Genomic DNA, 19011 nt, shown 5'->3' on the forward strand with positions numbered 1-19011 from the left:
ATCCACGACAGAGTGTCTTTCTTTGTACAATGAAATGACTCAGTGCTGCTATAGGCCCATTACTACAGTACCTTAAATGGATCGTAAACCATGGAAGACATGATCTGTGTCCAAAAACACACAGACGAAATGAGCACTCCTTTCATATTCACAGACAATTAAAAGACTAATACATAAACATAGATATGACTCAGCACACGTATGTGTGAAAGAGAAAGAAAGAGACCCTCAGGTGTTGAGCGGAGGATTTACGGTGTTATGGGCTGCCTTTTATGACGACGACCCTCGGTTTTATGTCTCTAAAGGGCTCCATCCTCACTGGTGGTCACGCTGCCATCTTTGGCCTTGTTTGCCCAAGTTTGGGGGTTGCTACGGCGATTGCGACACCGTTTCTTATTAGATGACCTTTCAACACGCCTGGGCCACCCGGACAACTCTCTGCACAGTTCAGCTGTAAAGTGTAAAAGAGCCAGACAGGTTATTTCTCTAAATGCATGGTAATGAACCCAACGTCATGGTGCTTGTTCTACATGAAGACTGTTCTACCTTTCAGATACTCGTCTTGTTGGCACACTGTCCTCATACAGATCTCATTGTTGATCACATAGACCCGAGGATGGCTGTGTCAGAAACAGAATAAAATATGAATATCAGGGAATATTGTGACACAGTTTGAGTCCAGCTACAGTAACAAAAATGTATCAATCAGTTCTGCCAGTTCAACAAAGTGCATTTACTCAAATAGTCTTTTTCTTCTACTTTATACTTTTACTCCACTACATTTCAGAGGCAAATAATGTAAATTTTATTCCATCTACATTTATCTGATGGCTTTAGTTACTGTTACTTAACAGGTTAAGAATATACATTCAAAACAGGATCATACATTTTTTTTAGATCAAACTACCCAACACTATATAAAGTATTTAAAATCAGCTCTACCTCAGCCAACTACAACATTAAAAGCTGCTTACACATTTATGCATCATTAATATTAATCCAATGATGCAATCTGTTATAATAAAACACTGACAAGGGTCATTCTGCTGCACAACGAGTACTTTCATTATTTATACTTTTAAATATATTTTACTGAAAATAATAATTTGAATGCAGGAGTACTTTTAAGTAAAGGATCTGAGTACTTCTTTCACCACTGATTTTTGCAAGAGTCTGTGTGTGTTTGTGTGTGTTTAAAGTGTCCCCCCCAACTTTTCGTCTCACTCATAAATGTATAAATCACTCTGCAGGTGAATTACTGAATTAGAAAGTATTTCTGTAGAAAAACTGCAGGTCACCTGTAGAGGCAAAGCCCACCAATACACTTCTTGATGGGCCGATGAACCGAGTACATCCTGGTGCAAGGATACATCTCCTCCCTGCAGTCTGCGGAGACACAAAGTTACATGACGTATTGAAATTGTATCAAGCACACTAACAAGATGAGGCAGACCGAAACTTGCAAATTGGTGAGTATTTGTGCCAAGAGCTTAGTTTAGACGCCCTCGCTGTTCTGTAGTCACTCACTGGCTGGCAAGGGTGTCTCAGTGCTCTCTAGAAACAAGGAGAGGACACACAATCAGATTGGGAAAAACATCTTAGCAGTGACACACTGCAATGACTCACAGACTGACAGATGATATGCAGCATAACTGGTCCTGATCTAAAATGTGACATATATATATATACTCATATGAAGAGAAGAGAATTACCCGTCTCCTGGGCTTGGACTACAGCTGTGAGTGCTGTGGAACAGAAACCACATGAGGGGAGTGTTTCACAGCATTAAAAACAAACACACAGCGACTCAACCATAATTAAACAAGATGATTTGTGTGTTCTGTTTGGCAGAGTTACCGTGGAAACTGCAGAGAAGCAGGACCACTGGAAGGATGCCCATTCCTTCAACTTGTAAGAGGTACGCTTTACGAGCTGGAGGAAACCAAAGAGGAAAAGAGTCAGGATGATTTCACAGAGTGGAACTGTTCAATATCCTCACTCAGGATTTTTGTGCTGTTTATGTTTTCTTTAATCCCCTTGCAGGTAAATTCTCCCAACACTTCACGTCACAGTAATGTTTTCCCTAAAGTTTTGCTCCAGCTGAAAATACACGTGTAGAGGAGTGCTATGTTTTGGATAACAGACAGGTTGTCATCGTTGATGAATGCCTGATGTAATGCTGCTTCATGTGGAATAATCGGCTCTACAGTGTATCCTAGTATAAATTGGACTGCAAATAAACAGCTACATAAAGTAGCAGTGGGGCAAGTAAAGAAAAAGTTTAAAATGACACTATTAAACCTTTTCTAGCTCTAAAGAGTTGTTTTCCTCTATCCTTTTTTTCCTCTTTCTCCCTCTCCTCTCTTCTCTCCCGCCCTGCATCATTCCTCTCGTGATGTGTCAGTGTAACTTTGGAGTCCAAGATGTGAGTTCTCTCAAAAGAATGTGTTTTTTGTGCCCTATTTAAGCACCCCTCCACCCCTCCTCTGTTACAGTCGCACATTCTTTTCCAGCTCTCTCTTCATAGGACATATTAGTGCTTCCCCAACTGTACGATCATCACCAGCCACTCTGAGCATGACAGTTTTGCCACAAGTTGAGTCTTTTCTGCAGCAACCTTCAGTCCCAGAGTCATACATTTGCATTTAGGGAAATTTGAAACTCCGGGTTGTCCTGGTTTAACTCAGTGCATGCCTCTGTTGATTTGTTTATTCGAGTGACATGTTTTTCACTGCTTGTACTTACTGAACTTTGCATGCAACCACACACCACTTAACTATACACTACAAATTCTGATGTGAATCAGTTAATCGGGCAAGCATTCATAATTCATCTAATCAATATGAAATCCCTCCATTAATATCTTTGGATGTGTTATTTTACATCTGCAGATGATGTATTTTCCTACAGAATGTGTTAAAATCAGGTGAAAAAGATGCATAATTAACTTGTACTCACAACTTTTGCTGTCGTCCACAACTTCTTTAGTTTTTATGAATCTTTTGTCTTCTGTTTTTTCCCCTCCTTCTCTCTCCTTCTCTCTCTCTCCCTCCTCCTCCTCCTCCTCCTCCCCCTAGCCTCCTTCCCATCATAATTTTCTTACTTTCACTTTTTTTCCCACCAACCCCAATCTGGTGACAAATTCAGCATGTATGGTTGATGTCTTCATGTTTTTCTCTTCGGTTCATACGGCTTTTTATGGCCATCTTAAGTATTTTAAGTTATATATATATTCAGTTACAGCGCGCTGGACCAACACACAAAGCAAAACATTCGGTCTGTCCTCACCCAAAAAAAGTAGGGCAGGTGTTCTTGTTCATTAGATAGGCTACGTTAAATGTGTCAAGGTACACAAGTGGCAAAGGGCTAACACTAACTGTTTTATAAGATATAAAGATCAGAGATGCATGATTTGTCTGGATAGATTTGCTACTCTTATTGTAAGAGCAGGTAGATTTTTATGAATTTTGGCTATTTTATTCTCATGAGATCAGCTCAGATTTAAAGGACATAAATTAACAAAAGTATCCAACCACTCAATAGTGGGCCTCAGCTTTGACTTTTGCAATTTTTGACATAACCAGCAGGTGGAACAGCATACTTAGAAAAGCAGTCTTTGGCCTCAACATAGAGGTCAGTCGAAGTTACTGACTGTTACACTTGTCAAGGCTACTAACAGTTGAGTTAAGGCCTCTGTTAGGTTTGATACTGGATTAGTCTAATGTGAGTTTCGCCGACATAACTGAATGTGTTTAACATGGATTTCAACTCCCTATTTTATGTGTTGCACATTCCTGAGCACAAACTATTTACATGTAACTTCTCTGTCACTACATGGTTTATTGCTAGAGGAATAAATTAATTCTTGCTTGGTTTATTTGGATTTTGGGGAATGTTTATCTTCTATTAGGGGGAAATTGCTGAAACAAAAAGATTAAATGTATTTAGGGAGATCATGTCTGTCATAACAGTCTGATTTTTAGCTTCTTTATTAATTCTTTATTTATTCCTGTGAGTGATTTTGGAATAGCCACATTTCAATATTGTACATTAACAGAGGATACCCTTCAAAAAGTAAAGCAAGCTTAGAATTGCACAAGTAAATCTTTATACAAACGTATTTGCTCAGATGACCTATTTGAAATAAAAATAGTGTCACTACATAGATGCCAAGAAAGTTTGTGATCTATGATGAAGTCAAGTCACTAATTCTCTGTCATCAGCTCGGTGAGACCAACTTTGACATTTTATGCATAAAAATGTGTCCAGTTCCTCAAAAAAGACAATAGATGTGGCACAGTTTCCTGCAAAATGACAACTTTGATCAGCAGTAGTTGCACTCAATTCAGTGATAAAAATAAGTAATAGGAGTTTAAGGAATTTTAACATTTTTTTGTGGACAATTTATGTTTGTATGTTAAATATCTGTCATCCCTAAACCGCAATTTCTCAATTACCAGTTTACATAAGTTACCTTTTAAGTATTCCAAGATCCCAAAAGATGCTTTTCATTGGGACTGTTATAGCTACATTGGAAGGGAAACTTGATGCTGCATTGCCTCCCCTGGGCTTGACTAATATAAATATTGCTACACATACCCCTGAAGTCACAGACAACAAAACTCTCACTGGCTCCCACCCCATAGGCCCTAGTTGGTTCAAGAGAGAGACACTCATCATCCCCTTGACATATCGGGGCTACACGCACTGCAGGGTGAGTGCCTGCGGGGTGGCCCTAACAAGGTCGACTGGGGGAGGCTGATGACAGCTTGACAGATGGAGGCAGTGTAAGCAAAAGAGAGGAGAAGAGGAGCCAAGAGCGACGGTCAATCCTGTGAACACATCATCCTGCCACTCTGCCCATGCTGCTTCAACGTGAGAGCAACAGGGAGCTGGGAGAGGCTAAAGATGAAGAAATACAAGGAAGACAAGAAAGTAGTCAGGTGTTGGGGGAGCCAGAAAGCAATGCAGAATGGCAAACATGCCAGATAGTAAACACATGATAATCTCTTGACTTGTTTATTAGTTGGATGGCATTGCATGTAGCATGCCAGGTCTGCAATACATACTCGCTCACTGACCTCCTTTTCACCCCAGTACGCTCCTCTGATGTCTCCTCGTCTCTGCACTTCAACCAGCTGATACATTTTTCATCGTTGTTGTGTTTTCTCTGCATGAAAACAAACACGCGCACACACTCAGGGGAGCACCTGAACTCTCCCACTAGCACATTGCAATTCTCAGTAACTGTTCATTCATAACTTATAAACTAGATCCAGTGTTGCCCGTCAGTGCCTCTCAGTGTGCAAAAGCGATAATTCGAGGCTCTCTTACTGAACCAGTATCATGGCTCTCGATCCTGCTAAAACGATTAAAGTCGCTGAACGTTAACAAGGGTGGACGCAGAGAAAGTTTGGAGCGTAAGTGAAATATTAGGCCATGATGACCCGAGTGGTTTTCTTCACTGCGGGGATACATTTCAGACACTGAAATCTTTATTTGCTCCACTCCAGCCATCAATCCGGCTCTTATATCGGTGTGTGTTTTTCCAGACATCATTCTTGCAACATGTGACATCTTTTATCAGATATCTGTCGAAATATCGGTTACATCTAATATAGGTTTCCACCCCATTTTCGTCATACCCTCTCTGTTTATGGTAAAAGATAAACATTAGTTTAAAGAAACACAAGAAACTCGCTTCAAAAGCTAGAAACAAGGTAATGTGATGTGAGATATAAGATATAAAATAAGATGCTTTATAGACAGTGAATGTGACACCGTGTAGACCCTCATAATATTTTATACTTTGGTGAGCATCATGAAACTGGAATCTTCCTGATGTTGCAAATCTAAATCGAGGTTGTGGTTTTCTTGATTGGACAGTATGTCTTCCATTTTCACAAGCGTCTGAAAGGGACTGTTGTGACCTAGATATACCTACATGAGTTGAAGTAATCTCTGTGACATTTTATTTGTATTTTAGTCAGGACAGCAGTCCGCATGTAAAGCTGTCATCGTTTCCCCTGTTTTCATCATCCCTGCTATCTGTCCTCACGGACTTTGGATTTGCACCTCGATCAGCATCTTTGTGTTGGCACTCCATTGTTTCTGTGTACCGTGCCATGTGTTTCCATTTGTCAGACTGTGTTCCTCCATTAACTCCCCACCCTGCTGTCACATGAGCCTTGTTCCTCTGTTCCCAGAAAACAACGCATCCCAGACAGCCGTATCTAAAGGAGATATCAAGTGTTTTAATGTAAACGTACTATAAGACACAGCTAAAGCAGTTCTTGGTTCACATTGGCAGTGTCTTGAGAAGAGAGAAGTCCAAAAAGCGAGGGCATAAAGGCCGCCAAGAGTGAGGGGTGCACAAAGTAGATGTGACCATAGAAGCAAAGATGAAAGGAAACCACAGGGTGGCATGAGAGGAGAAACACAAGGCAGAAGTAATCAGCAAGAGATAAAAAGAGAGCAGAAACGAGGGAGTTAACAGGCGAGATGGGTCACAGTGTTCCATTAGATTGTGCTTTTACAGGCTTGTGGTCGCCAAGGCAGCCTGACTTTTGCATTTGAAGGGCTGTGGGGTGCAGATAGTCAGAGGGAGGTGATGATGTGTATGGTGTGTAAATAGATGGGGTTGGGGTCTATTTATAAATCCATCTGGAGTGGCCCTTAGCAGGGGTTAGCACAAGCCCTACTGGCATACACACTGCACATTAGCAGCTTGCTACCAACAGGGATCCACTCCAATTTGAAACTGTAATATTTTGCACGCTGTTATGTAAAAGTTAAAGTTGCAAAGTTAAATTCCTGCCATGCATTGCATTTAGTGATTGCAGCAGAAGTGAACAGAGCCGGGAAGAAAGTTTTTGTACTATTTTAGACTTTTAGACTTCCAAGGCCTTTGCCTCTGCAGTAGCAGACAGCTGGTATCATCATAGCATGATTCAGTATTGGCCTAAGTGTACAAAGTGGCCATTAGCAATACCAAAGCATACTTTTGAGGGCACCGTAACTGGAGTGCAGGTAATTTTTCAACTAGTAATTGCCCTCTGTGACAGATGTAGGACAGGAGTCCCCATGAACAGTATGGAGGTCAACCTGCCATCTGTGTATATTTCACGTGAGCTTTGTTTTACTGTCAACACATGAGTCCGTCATGTATCCTAGTACAGTATATTATAATGACAAAAAAGCAATTTTAGCTTCAAAATAATGTATACAGAAAGTGAGAATGAATATCATGTCTTTCCTACTGCAGGTTGTATGCCTGAGGTCTGTATCAATGAAACTTGGAAGAGATCACACTGGTGTCACTATCAGGTTGTATTGTTCAGTCCAATTTTAGATGTACTTCTTCTGTTCAACAGCACCTGTTGCTTCACTACGTCAGAGATGTCACTGCTCCACATAGGTGCTCTTCTTCAGGTTTATTATGAAGGCCTCACAAGTTGTTGATGATATTTCTCAAGTTTTTTATTCTTCATATATCACTAACAAGTAATTATATTGCAAAATATGAAAAAAGGGGTTGCAAGGTTGTGAGCTCTGTTGATACATAACTGAAACATAGACTGTCATCAAAACACAGTAAAACGTGCCAAAAGTTGGGGAGCCCAGTGTTCATGATAAATGATGTTTTGTCTATCATTAGGCCCTGCAGCGGGCTCCATTCCAACGTCAGGGATCAAAGTTTTTGGGAGGAGTCCTTAACACTTACATACTGTTCAGGTCAAATTTGGCCTAATTTGACATTTGAGAGCAATAAAAACACTTTTGGCACAAAAAATGAAATATTTCAACATAAAATAAAAATTTGTACACTGTTTAAGGTGACAGAGAATAGTGTAAAATAGTTGGAAACCCAAAGAATACACATTCTCTGCTCTCTGAAAGCGTTATTAAGGATTAATCACTCATTTATTAATGACTGATAAGGTATGAATAAAAATAGATTTGTAGTTCAGAAATTTGGTACAGAGAGAACATCAATGATTTAAATGATTTAAATTTGGCAACCAAATTTAATGTAATATGTCGATAAGTCATCCAAATTAAATGACCACATAGGTTGTTTGTACCTGCACTGCAGAACCACCTATTGGAGCGTAATATGCTGCTTTCCGAAAGATCCGAAAGATCATGATTTGCCTTAAAATATTCACTTGAACCGGGGTCACTACTTCCTTGAAGTAAGTCAACCGTCTTCGTCATGGCAACAGTTAACACCATGCTACAACTCACAGTTGGAAATGGGAAGCAAACAGCGGTCTCCTGCAGCTAAAGTCCACTTTTTCTATGTATCTAGACATCCACCCAAGCCACCTCCTCCTAATGAAGAAGTTACCTTATATAGACATCATCGTAACTACGTCACTTCTCCGGGTCATAATTATAACGGCTGTTAGATGGAGTCTGTCACTCAAACGTAACTATAGGTTTTTTTGGGAGACTGAATATACACCCTATAGGGTCGTTTTTCTTGGGAGGACAGACTCCAGTTACAATAGGAGTGGAGTTGTCCTCACAATACAGCGTTTTGTGTGTTTTCAGAGATCCATCTCCAGATTTAATTTAATTACAAGAGCTTTATTTTATTAAGACAACAACTCCAATACAATTTTCTTTACAGGCATTGTAATACAACTCAAGCTTTCAGACATCAAACTTTTCTTGTTTTATCTAGACTCTTCTTATTAAGACACACATATACATACTGGAATTTATACAACAATGGAAGTGATAACTCTAGTAAGAATATTTACAAAAATATTAAAAATACAGCACCTCATACTGTATACATTCATATCTATAAGCATACATAAAAAAGATATTGCAGCTTTTTTTTCAACGTCAAACATTCATCGAAAAACTATCAAAACAATTCCATGAATATGAATAATTTTATACAGACAAAGTTTATCTCTCCCCCCTTCCTTCCCTCACCAGCTCCTCTCCTACTCCTCCTCCCTCTCTTATTTTTCTGGCCTCCTTCTCTGCCTCCTCTGCTTTCCTCTTCTCCTCTATCGCTGTCTCCATCAGCCATGGCCCTCCCAGGTAGCTCAGGATCTCCTCTGGGCTTCCACGCTGCTTGGGCTGCGGGTGGAGCAGCTCGCGGAAAAGAGTCATCACAAACGGGCTGAGGCCCTCAAACTGAGAAGGCGGAGGGTTGTCACTGTGGTTTGCCTTCATGATTGTGTAACTGTCAATGTCCTCCTCACCCCTCCACTCGCCTCCCCTGATCTTCTCCTCCTGGTCAAACCACTGCTTGTATCTTCTGTAGCCATGGTCATCATGGGTGCTCTCCTCCCAGGGGAAGCAGCCAGTTAATAGGCAGTAGATGAGTACACCAAGGGCCCAGCTGTCAATAGAGGGCTCCACTGTTATCCAAAGGTCTTCCATCTCCTCCTCAGTTCCTTCACACTCCCTCCTCTCCCTCTCCTTCTGAGCCTCCTTGGCAGGCTCCACCTCGGGAGTACAGAAGGGCGAGTCATACCAGACGCCGCGAACGGTGTAGCCGATGGCCCGGGTGAGACCAAAGTCACCCAGCTTGACCCAGCGACAGGAACTGTCACACAGGAAGATATTCTCAGGTTTAATGTCACGGTGCACGAAGCCCAGAGAGTGGAGGTGCATAACAGCACCGCTCAGTTGGGACATCACCCTCTGGACACATTCTTCATCCACCCCATCCTAAAACAGAGACAGAAAACATACTCTTTATAACTTAACATTTCAGATTATATGAGAGGTCTCATTTAGGTGAAGTCTGGTAAGAACACCACATCATTGGTGTAAGACAAACTAAATCTGCGTCACCAAAGTGGTTTGTGACGCTCTTGGAAACCCCTGCTTTACTTCACATGCTTCCCTCTTCAGTCAGTGAGCAGGGTGCCCTTGTTCTTATCAGCCCTCTTAATGTTACTGGCAGTGACAAAATACAGAAGAGGGAGAGCTGAAAGCCTTTATGAAGCAAGTTTTTACTGACATAAATGAGAACTAAAAAGGGCAGGGTCAGCAGTTACATTTTCCATGAAATTCCCTTTGAGAAAGCAACAGTACAGACATATAGTATGGTCTAATGGACTATTGCATCTGATTCTCTCTGTCATGCAGATCAGCCTACAACTGTGTCTACTTAAAATTACGCTTATATAACTTAGTTCTTATTTGTTTTGTCACAGGCATAACTTTTTCTAGTACAAAAGTGCTTAAAGTAAACACTTCCCATCTCCTGCTTCAAGTCACTTTCTTTTTCCAATTATAAACAAGTTTAATCATGCTTCAGTTGCTACGAGTGGATATTGTATTGCAGCGGATATTGTAGGTAAAACAAATGACAGACATTGTCAGTAAATGTTCTGCAGATATGTTTAGTATCATAAACTATCATAATGTTTCCTCATTTGTTTCTTTCAAAACATATTTACTGTGGCAAATTAGTAGGATATAAACATAATGCCTGGGAGACAAGGTTGCAGCCTCTAACAAGTAATATTGCAATTAATATTACAACCTAAAGTTAATATCTAACAGTAACAGAGCACATGCAAGCTTTTCTTCTGCTGAAACTAGAGGAAACATCCTCTGTACTTCATTTTGCAAGCAAAAGTTCATCAGGCTGGATAATTCAATCATTAAAATGTTAAAATGTTAATGACACACATCACCCAAACTGACCTCTGACACTATTACGTTGTAGAGGTCACCATAGAGACCAGCTTGCTGGGCAAAGACATAGTAGGTAGGTGTGGAAAAGAAGATGCCAAGCGCCCGTGTCAGAGAAGGATGGGTGCAGTAAGAAAGGGAGAGATTGTATTCACGCAGGAAAGAGGTGAGAGAGGTAGACTCACGAGGGAAGAACTTCAGAGCCATCGGGGTTCCTACGAGAAATTAAGCAAGACAACTTGTTGAATTCTGAAATATTTCATTAGCTTTAGCTTTGAATCGTGTCAAAAAACTGTCATCATGGAAGGAATGAGTGTACTATCCATCACTAACACTGTGAACAAATATAACTTCCCCTTTGGGGCGACTGCATTACACAGCTACACCACAGTTGCAGCAACTCTATCCCAAAGAATGTACCAAAGCACTTCATTACAGCCACAGAAGTGCAAAAGGTTAAGTGAACACTCTCAAAAGACAGATCTGTTCTCACATAACTGTAGTACTGAGCCAACACATGTGTACTTTCTTCGTTAGAGAAAAACCTGAGTGTGAAACCTGAGAGATAAATGTACTGCAGTGGAGATATACCATTTCACTGATTTCACATTAGGCAGTAGGAGTTCAATTAGAAATACAAGCATTAGGAAATTTGATTTAAATAGAAGTATAACCAGCTCAAACTGCCATGACCTTTAACCTTAAGTCTTGCACTAACCTCTCTTTCTATGTACGGCCAACATGACCTTTCCATAGGATCCTTCTCCCAGGAGTTTTACCACCTGGAAGTGGTTGGAGACCTTCAGGGTCGACATGGACTGCGCCGACAGGTAACACAGCTCGTCAAGTTCCTGACCTGCTGCAGCCTGTTGGATACACACACACGCATACACAAATCAATATTAAATGTCATTGCATGATCCCTGCAGTCAGATGATGATTTGTTCAGTGGCGTCAAGAGAAAGAAGATCCACAGCTTGACTGGCATGTGTTGATGTTAATGATAGATAACTTCAGAGAATGAAGTTTGAATCGGAGGCTGTGTATGCTGGCGTGTTACCTGAACCTGCTACGCGGCTCATTGCGAAACAAAAACTCTGCAACTTAAAATCACATATATCTCATTCCTTGCTATAGAAATGTGCTAAAACCATTCTCATGAGTTGCAAGGGGTTTTCATTGTGTTAAAAAAGGTGGGAAAACACTTTTGCATGCTTATTCTTATTAAGAGTTGAAGGAACTGGTGCTATCCCAGCATGCATTTGACAGAAACTGGTGGAACATATTGTGTTAAGTTCCGCTGATCTGGCATGATCTCCAGTGTCCTATAGACAGGATAAACTTCAGACATCAATACAATGTCTTATCAGGGCGATCAGAACATTTGGCGCTGTCACTCAGCTTCCATCGTCATTCTGTGTTTCATGAAGTCACATCCATGATGACATCCTTAGAAGAAGATCCTCTACCACATGCCCCAGCAAATTAGGAAGGGTGTGTACGGTTACGACACACAGCTTAACACAAAAAATAAACGTATTTTTACTTTTGACCTTCCACATGTACACTTGCGTAACTGACCTAAGAGGGCAATCAATTTTGCTTTTGATCGAATTAGCCTTGTTTCTACCTTGCAAACACATTTTTGGTGGTTACTGGTTAGTTTACAAACATTACGCTAATCTTTTAAGTCTAATTATGGTAACCAAGATTTTCCAATCACTAATAAATCTCAGGTGGTGATAAGAGATGAAATGGTCCCATTTTACAATTAAGATTTATATTAGGAGATTACCTGAAAGCCAAAAAAGATAAGCAGTGCAGAAAATGAATGGATCTTATGAGTTATGAGTTGCTCTTTGACAAACAAATGAATCTGATGTGCAACCAAAAATAAGACTGCAAGTTTCATCTGGTCAGAGTGTTCTGCTTGGCACAGATATTAACAAGACAGCTCTATTTTAATAAGGGCAGATGACCACCTGTTTCAAGATCAATGGTGTACGGACTGATGTTGCTCTATCGGTGCACCAACAGCCTCCAGTTTGTATCTCCAACTTTTACTGCACTTGAGACAATTACCAAATGCAGGGAAAGTCAAATTGGAGATATTGTATTGTGTCAACTCATATTAAAGGATAATCACATTAAAAAGGTGTCTATGTTAAATCATTTATGCCATTTCAGGGTTTAATACTGAAAGCACATGCAGTGTTAAATTTCTGTATTCAAATCTCAGTTTGGTATCGTTTACAGAGCAGTTAACACATCTTATGTTTGTCATATTATGACATTCTTCAGCTGCTCCTCATTCCGCCACTGCCAAATTGCAGTGAATGTAAATTATTACATTTTGCAAATTACTTGCAAATGGCTTTTATCCAGGTCATGGTTGAACAGATGATAAATGATAAACAGATGATAAATCTTCACAGATGCATCTAAAACATTTGCAGCAAGAGCATCCTGATATTTACATGTCCTTGTAAGCAGGAGGCGATTATTAATTAAACCCCTTAGATAATGGCCTCTTGGCAGAGCAGCAAGAGATCTGAGATTCAAAAAGTCTCTATGATTTAACCGAGGGCTCTGCACAAGCTAACATAATTAACAACTTTGAAGTCCAGCGAGAGCTCAACGTTACAAGCTGAAAATCCTTCAGAGACATTGTCTATCAAACCTTTGCAGCCTTGAAGCCATGCCTGCATGTCATCTCATCATATACCTGTAGCTGCAAAAACACACACCCGACCATCTGGACAAACGGCATATAATTACAGTTGTGTGTGTTTTGCAGTTTGTCTGTTTTGTGTTTTTGCACAATATAATAATTTCATGAATATTTCTAAACCCAGCTGGCTGTCATTTAAGTATTTATGTTGGATTTATATAAAGTCCAGTACTTACTGTCATTTTCTGTTCAGTTGATTGATCTCTGTTCACTTTGTGTCGACTTTCCAGCATCTAAAGAAAAAGACCTCCTAACAAGCTGCTCTCGCTGCAACTAGCTACTGTCCAATGCTGGAGATCTGCTGCTGTTTGTCCTCGACCAGACTGATAATGAAACTGGAATTGAAGCAGATATTTTTGCCTTTGCTCCTTGCTCCCATGCAGTAGCACAGCAGCTTTATAGATGGAGGCTCATAGATGTTTACTGGAGACCTGGATATTGACTGTGTGCTTCTCCCCAGGAGACCCACACACTGCTCTCTCTCTCTCTCTCTCTTTTCCTACTCTTGTGCCAACTCTCTCTCTCTCTGCCTCTTGCCTGTTATGCCTGCAAATACGCGTGAACCAGCAACAAGGTATTTCAAACCTCTCTCTCTCTCTGCCCTTGTGTGCACGTCCCCCCCCCTCCCTCCCCCACTATACAGCAGTGTTAATGTCCCACTGTTAAATCTGTCATTCAGCCAGACCAGATTAACCCATCGCTCTCCTTCCTCCTCTCTCCTCAACTGTCATTCAGTTTCTTCCCAAATACGCCCCCCTCTCCTCCCATATCTCTCTCACTTTCTCACCCTCTCAGTCAGTCTGAGTCAGTGAATTCCCCCCACAGTGTAGGATTCCTCATCTAATCAACAGGTATGCTGGAATGATCGGAATAGGCCAACGAGTTGTATCCGTGATCCCTGCATCTTACTGGGATTACAGGATACAGTCAAGTGTGCAACTTGTGGACCCTTTTATTGACCAGTATCATTGTCCGCTCTCCCTGTATTGCATTCCTGTCAGGAGCCACAACAATGTATGTAATACATGAGATTTATTTCACCTCCCATGACACGTTTAACTTCTTGACTCAGTTAATCTCCCTCTTTTTTTATCACCATCAACAACAACTTTTTCCCACTCATCTTACTCTTGTCATAAAATCCATCTCCCTTTATCTCTTTCCAAATGCATATTATTTCCTATCATCACAGACTGACATGGCTAACAGCTGAAAACTTTGCCTTAAACAGCTTCATTCTGTACCTTGCTGTCTACATGCCAGCATTGTTTCCTACCCAGTGCCAACTGCAGGTCAGACCTCATCTCCAGATCCCTCGACACCCTCCTCCTCTTTCTGTCTACTCAGATAGATTTCCCTTGGTACTACATACTACAGGACTATTAATGCAACTGGCTCAATGGCTGTGTTATGTAACACAAACACTCGCTGCTATCACAACGGCCAATCCCCCGCTCAAGTTACTACCACTGCTGTGTTGCGACCGGTCAAGACCAACATGTATTTCCATGTTTGTACTTGCACCATAGGGTCCTTTGGCCCCTGCTGTGACAACCTTCGCCACTCCACCACCAAAACACAACTTTCATCACTTTTACTAAGAGGGTTTCTCTTTCATTCACAAATACAAAACACACACACACACACACACACACACATGCACAATGCAGAGACAATGCACACAATTATATCCTACTGGTGTGCAGAGGCACATATGTAAAAGAACACATGCTCATGACATCTTTGCTGACAGTTCCTAGCAAGTTACATAACAAATGTCTTTGCTATTTGGTTACACTTCTGTATTTTGAGTGCTTTTGACCACCAAAAAGGGAAAATGCTTACACAAGAGATGGTCCTCTTTTCTAACTCTTGCTTCTAGATAGAGATATATACAAATCTGGTGTACAACAAACATGAGCAGACAGCAAGACTTTTATCATCTCTTTTAGCTCTTTTAAAAAAGAAACACGACAAAATATTTCATAATAGAGTGTCTTATTTGTTTACATTAACTAAATCTATTAGTGCTATTACCGTACACTTCCCCTAATGTTTCTATTCTGGTACGTGTTTTTGAGAATGGTGCAATGAATGAAGTAACACAGATTTAAAGAGAAGATTAAGCACTTCAACACAGCAACAGTTTTGAAAACTTGTCAGAGAGTTTAAACAATGTGAATTGTGCCAATAACATAACTTCTCATGTATTTCATAACATTCTGAATGAAAGTCGCCTCCAAATTACAACTTCAGCATAATTCTATGATGTACAGTGTAAAGGTATTGATGTAACCCACAGTCTCTCAGTGTTGTTGTAGATAATAGGATATATCACAGAAAGGCACACTCATGAATGAGGGAAAACTGAGACACAAGAAGCATCATGTGATGAGTGTTGTTTTAGTTTCAATATAACGCAGAATGTTTGGACCAGACATGACTGCTGACTTAAAACTGTCTCAAGATGATGTTCTCATTCATTATTTAGCACCTTCTTACTGTTCTTCAAATATCTGAATCATATATTTAACTTAAAACTAATGACGGTCATTAACATGCACAAACCAGTAACAAAAAGTATCAGTATAACAGACATTAAGTAGTTTACCCAGAGATTTAGAAGCATGAGTTGATGTAAGACTGGAAAACACTGACTTTGTGTTCTTAGAGTGACCTCGATGCTAACAATCCTGAGCTTGTTTAATTTTTAGAAGGATGTCAGTTGTTTGTGCAACTGTCACTTCTCAGGTCTGTTGAAGTACTTAATTTTGAAACACAGTCATGGTTTTGTAACGGGGTTTAGCGTGAAGGAAATATAGTGTCTCTGTGACATAACAGTGGAACAGCACCTGTCAAAATAGCTTTTATGCTTGTTATAATCTCCTGCTTTTTTCCCTTAGCTTTATGAGATTAGTGTTTCCACAGCAGTGCAGCAATGCATCACAGTTATATAGTTTGCTTGCTGCAATGTTTTCTTCTGTTTTCTTCAGCCCCCTCCTCCCTGAAGAGAAGGCAAAGATGAAAGGATTAAGAGATGAAGGATGAAAGGGGCGCTTGTAACACACATGCATGCCAGCTGTTACTGTGTCGTTCTGATCTACAGGGCTTATGTGTATTATTTATGGTTCCACAGACAGGCGACTTTGAATGAAGCTTCTCTGGTTTGAAGCGAGAACTAATCCAATGGTGCCTCTCTGTGGACAGTGTGTGCTATTGCATTACTGAAGACAACACAGACTTTTTTCCATTTTTAAAATATTTTGTACCAAATTGCAACACCCTGTCTGTAAAATGTCCTAAGAATGAACCATTAAATAGCTGCAAATTTCTTAGAAAATTTCCAGGAAACTAGTATAAAGTTAAGAGACCTGTAAAAATAAAGCATTACAGTAAGTTACAGAATCAGGTTATAGCCTACATTATCTCACTCTCTCATCCCTATGATGTATTTGTATTGTTGTCTTCTCATCTGCCTCAAGAAGCTACAGTATTCTGCTCAGTGTTGGAAGAAGTACTCAGATCCTTTACTTAAGTAAAAGTATCAATACAGCAATGTAAAAATAATCCATTACAAGTAAAAGTCCTGCATGAAAAATCCTGCTTAAGTAAAAGTACATAAGTATTAGCAGCAAAATGTACTTAAAGTATTAAAGTAAAAGTCCTCATTTCATCCCTCTGACTGATATAATATTATATATGACATCATTAGATTATTAATACTGAAGCATTAGTGTGTAAGCAGCATGTTACTGTTGTAGCTGCTGCAGGTGGAGCTAGTTTCAACTACTTTATATACAGTTAATTAGTTTAGTTCAGTGGTTCCCAACCTAGGGGTCGGTCCCCTCCAAAGGGTCACCAGATAAATCTGAGGAGTCATGAGATGATTAATGGGAGAGAAAAGAAGAAAAAACAATGATACACAAATCTGTTTTCAGTTTTTAGACTTTTTCTCTAATCTTTGATTTTTGGCGAAAGTACCTCAAAATTGTACAATACTTAAATAAATGTACTTAGTTACTTTCCATGTGGATGTAGCTATAAACCCAGTCAAGGTGTTTATTTGATCCCTGATAGGCCTGTGGAACTAGTATGCAAAAAATAACAAAAATAAATAAATCAACAGCCACAAACCATTAAATAAATACACAAGAGCATGAAAGAGGATTTGAAATCTTTCCTTACATGACAGTGACATTTGAACATTTAATTAATTTGGCCAAAAATCACACAGCTAGAGCTGTAATGATTAGTCGATTAATTGATTAGTTGCCAACTATTAAATTAATCCCCAACTATTTTGATAATTGATTAATTGTTTTGAGTCATTTTTTAAGAAAAATCATTTAAGAAAAACATGTCAAAATTCTCTGATTTCAGCTTCTGAAATGTGAATATTTTCTGGTTTCTGTGACAGTAAACTGAATATCTTTGGGTTGTGGACTGTTGGTCCAAAACAAGACATTTGAGGATGTCACCTTACAATACAAACAACTTTAACCACCAGGGGCAATTTGCTTGGAGCAGCTTGTTGTACACACAACACAATAACATACAAACAAACAAAAAAATAATACAAAATGCAGCCAAAGGACAAAAGGAATTCAAAAAACAAACAAAAGAAACATCCACAAATAAGATCAATAAAAATAATATATTTATTTATATAGCACTTATCAAAAACAAAGCTACAAAGTGCTCCACATAGAATCACATAAAAACACAGCTATAAAAGTGCTAAATGAGCAACATAAAAAGTCAGCCTGACAATAAATAAAATATTAAAACCCATAAAACAGAATAAAACAATCAGGTGAAGTCAGGAACGATAAAACCACTGACACATAAGTTTGATAGCCACAATAAAAAAGACTAGGCCAAACAGTGAAACTGTGATTAACATGTTTCACCATTTTCTAACATTTTATAGACCAAATAACAAATCCAGTAATTGAGAAAAATAAGTGACAGATTAATTGGATCTTAATTGCAGCCCTACACACAGCCAATCAAAAGTTATGTCTCTGTCCTTCCTTGGATGGCTATAAACATTAAAGTCCCCCTCCACTAAAGGGACCTCTTGTTCCTTTAGTTGAATGTTTGAGCTTCACTGTGCAGAATGATGTATCTGCAGATTTTGACACTAGAAGGCTGTTTTCATGTTCATCTGCTGAAAGTGGAAAGTTTCTCTGTGCTCAGTGAAAATCCGTTTCAAAAGGCCGGGCATACAAGCATGATTAGTGACATCACGACTAGTTTTGAAGCCAATTCTGGTCTAATATTCAACTTAAACATGTGGAAACTTGAAGCCTCCCGTGCACAAACACTGAGAATGAACTTTACAGTGAAGTAGGAGACGTCTTGTGTCCAACAGTTACACTTATGAAATTAAATATATTTTCATATGTAATTTTAAGGATTTTAACAAGATAATTTAACTTTTTTTTGGTGGAAAAACCACATTATACACGAATTATTATTCAAAGTAGTATTTTAAAAAACATCTTCAAGCATGTCTGGAGGGGATCTTTAATAATATGTTATTTTGTATATATTTGTATCTTTTATTTCTTAATTTTCATTGTTAAAAAGTTATATTAATTATTCAC

The 19011-nt window shown here is 39.4% G+C and overlaps 2 protein-coding genes across 2 annotated transcripts; both read right to left on the reverse strand.

Moving 5' to 3' along the window:
* Nucleotides 1-6: 6 nt before the first annotated feature.
* On the reverse strand, nucleotides 7-3074 carry mfap5 (microfibril associated protein 5). Its single transcript, XM_067601262.1, has 7 exons — nucleotides 2959-3074; nucleotides 1858-1932; nucleotides 1713-1745; nucleotides 1528-1554; nucleotides 1299-1386; nucleotides 547-620; nucleotides 7-451 (listed from the first exon to the last, which is right to left on the reverse strand). The coding sequence occupies exons 2-7, from the start codon at nucleotides 1898-1900 to the stop codon at nucleotides 300-302; spliced, it is 417 nt and encodes a 138-aa protein (XP_067457363.1). The 5' UTR covers nucleotides 1901-1932; nucleotides 2959-3074; the 3' UTR covers nucleotides 7-299.
* A 5497-nt stretch (nucleotides 3075-8571) lies between these two features.
* Nucleotides 8572-13965, reverse strand: sbk3 (SH3 domain binding kinase family, member 3). The gene is made up of 4 exons (XM_067601264.1): nucleotides 13579-13965; nucleotides 11390-11537; nucleotides 10684-10886; nucleotides 8572-9696 (listed from the first exon to the last, which is right to left on the reverse strand). Exons 1-4 carry the CDS (start codon nucleotides 13633-13635, stop codon nucleotides 8923-8925), a joined length of 1182 nt encoding a protein of 393 aa, XP_067457365.1. The 5' UTR covers nucleotides 13636-13965; the 3' UTR covers nucleotides 8572-8922.
* Nucleotides 13966-19011: the final 5046 nt, after the last annotated feature.

The sequence above is a fragment of the Thunnus thynnus genome, chromosome 10 (assembly GCF_963924715.1).
Source record: "Thunnus thynnus chromosome 10, fThuThy2.1, whole genome shotgun sequence".
NCBI classification, from domain to species: Eukaryota; Metazoa; Chordata; class Actinopteri; order Scombriformes; family Scombridae; genus Thunnus; species Thunnus thynnus.